This window comes from Hippocampus comes, unplaced genomic scaffold (genome assembly GCF_001891065.2).
Source record: "Hippocampus comes isolate QL1 unplaced genomic scaffold, H_comes_QL1_v1.1 scaffold735, whole genome shotgun sequence".
Taxonomy (NCBI): Eukaryota; Metazoa; Chordata; class Actinopteri; order Syngnathiformes; family Syngnathidae; genus Hippocampus; species Hippocampus comes.
Genome location: NW_017805999.1, coordinates 1 through 2,243, shown reverse-complemented (window position 1 = coordinate 2,243; position 2,243 = coordinate 1). Strand labels below are relative to the sequence as shown.

General features: G+C 47.4%; 1 protein-coding gene across 1 annotated transcript; it reads left to right on the top strand.

Annotated features, from left to right (window-relative positions):
* Window positions 1–46: 46 nt before the first annotated feature.
* Window positions 47–2,219, top strand: LOC109529165 (tryptase-like; the record flags this gene model as incomplete). The annotated part of the gene is made up of 4 exons (XM_019892384.1): window positions 47–57; window positions 195–457; window positions 1,093–1,238; window positions 1,850–2,219. Coding segments are annotated over exons 1-4 (790 nt in total), but the record flags the coding sequence as incomplete, so codon positions are not given.
* Between the last annotated feature and the right edge of the window lie 24 nt (window positions 2,220–2,243).

Here is a 2,243-nt window from a genome sequence, read left to right as displayed (position 1 = left end):
AAAGGGGTGTCCCGGAGCCCGGTGGCTGTGCAGGCCCTGGTGCCTGATGTTATCACAGTGAAACAGTGGCCACTCTATCAGGCCAGCAGAGTATAGAGGCATTCCAGCAACACTGCTTTGGGAGGTGCGGGGTGGGGGGGGGGAAGTGTGGTCGAGTAGTGTGTGTGTGTGTGTTTGTGTGTGTGTGTTTGCAGAGCTGGAAATGTGACAGCGTTCGTGGGGCGTCACAGCCAGACGGGTTCAAACCCGAACGAGCAAAACCGCAGTGTCAGTCTCATCATCTCCCATCCTGACTTCAACTCGAGCACCTCTGACAACGATGTGGCGCTGTTGAGGCTTTCCTCGCCCGTGACCTTCAACGACTTCATCGGGTCCGTCTGCCTGGCCGCCAGCGGAAGCACCTTCTTCGACGGAACCCAGAGCTGGTTCACCGGATGGTGGGACGTCACCTCGGGAGGTCATTCTGAACTACTAATTGTTTTTTTTTAGGTTTACTAAAAGAAATACCGCCACTGCAAATTGTATTTGATGTTTACAAAATCAAATTAGCATCTTTCAAGACAATTATGTTTTCTTCAATGCTTCAAAAATACATTGAACTATTTGAATACCAACTTATTCAGTAAATCTGTTTCGATTTCGCAGATCCAAATTTTAAAATGTAGCGTCTTTTAATTGTATCACACCCCACATTTGGAAATGCGTATGGAATCGTCTCATCTGAAAAATGCACACTAAACTATTTGATGTTGCTGATGATTTGAATTTCATGAAGTCCAATCTTTTGGGCTTTGGAGAGCCTTTACGCATGAATAAACGTGACAAAATAGTGATTGGAACTTTGTTTGGGATTTCCTCTGCCTCTTTTTCTTGCACTGAATTACACGGCATGTTTTCCAAAACAACTCAGTGCTGCCAGGTATGTTGTGGCACAATGTGGAACCACATAAAAGCTGCGCGACTCGAAATTCTGACTTGCCCGTGTACTAGGCTGTAAAATCCCAAAGATAAAAACAATTGCTTCTCAATACTTTCGATGTCGGGGGAGGAGCTAGTTTGTTCATACCATACTGTTGGTGTTGTTGTGCGCAGTTTCTCCACCGCCTCCCGTGTCCCTGACGGAGGTGGAGGCTCCCGTTGTAGGAAACCGCCAGTGCGATTGCGACCGCACGCAGATCACGATCACAGACAACATGATTTGTGCTGGCCTGATGGCTGGAGGAGAGGACGCCTGTCAGGTGACTTCGTGTTTTTCATTCTGTTCATGACACAAAAGGAAGACGAGTAAAGTACCCAACCTTTTTTTGCCCCACGGACCGGTTTAATGTCAAGACAATATTTTCAGGGACCGGCCTTTAAGGTGTGGTGGAAAAATACAACAAAATAATATATGACCTGCATGAAAAATGTGCTATTTTCTAAAAACAATAATGAACAAGAATCATGACACGAAGAGCGTCGTTGTCTTTTGCCCAATGAAATCAAAAATAGAATAATTGAACGTTGAATGCAAACCTCATCATTTTATGATCTCCTACTATGATCTTCCAGGAAGTTCATACTTCACGAGGTGGCGTCATGCCACAAATTGAAAAACCACACCTAAAAACCTTTGGGGTATTCAAGTACTGTATCTGGCAGCGCAAACAACTTTTTGTCATGGTTTCAGTCCAGGTCAGCGGGAGTCAATCATTTTTCTGCCACTCAGAAGTGTCCTTGCGCAATTTTTTTAGAAACATGACAAAATGGTGACTCTTCACATCAAATTTCTACCCCCATTTGTGCCTGTCATTGATGTCTCAACAAGATCCAGTTGATCCACTAACTAGGTGACCATGATGTTCCACAGGGTGATAGTGGCGGTCCCTTGGTGAGCAAACAAGGGTCCACATGGGTCCTGAGTGGGTTGCTGAGTTTCGGATTTGACTGCACCAATCCGGAGATTCCAGGCGTCTACACACGGGTGTCGCGTTACCAGGCTTGGATCAGCAGCCACACGGGCAATAGCAACAGCTTGCCAGGCTTCGTCAGCTTCATGTCCGTGGGCACTGATCCAGACTTGCAGGTTAGCTGTAACGCTAACCTGCCCCTCCCCAGCGCCAGCCCGCACAGCTCGACGTGGACCAGTTTTCCCAATTGCCCCTTAATCACATGTCCCACCCCGTGCCCCCCCTGCTCTTGCCCCACTTGGACCACCAGCACCAGCCCGGGACAAAATGGTGAGCCGCAGGCTTTCTTTCTCC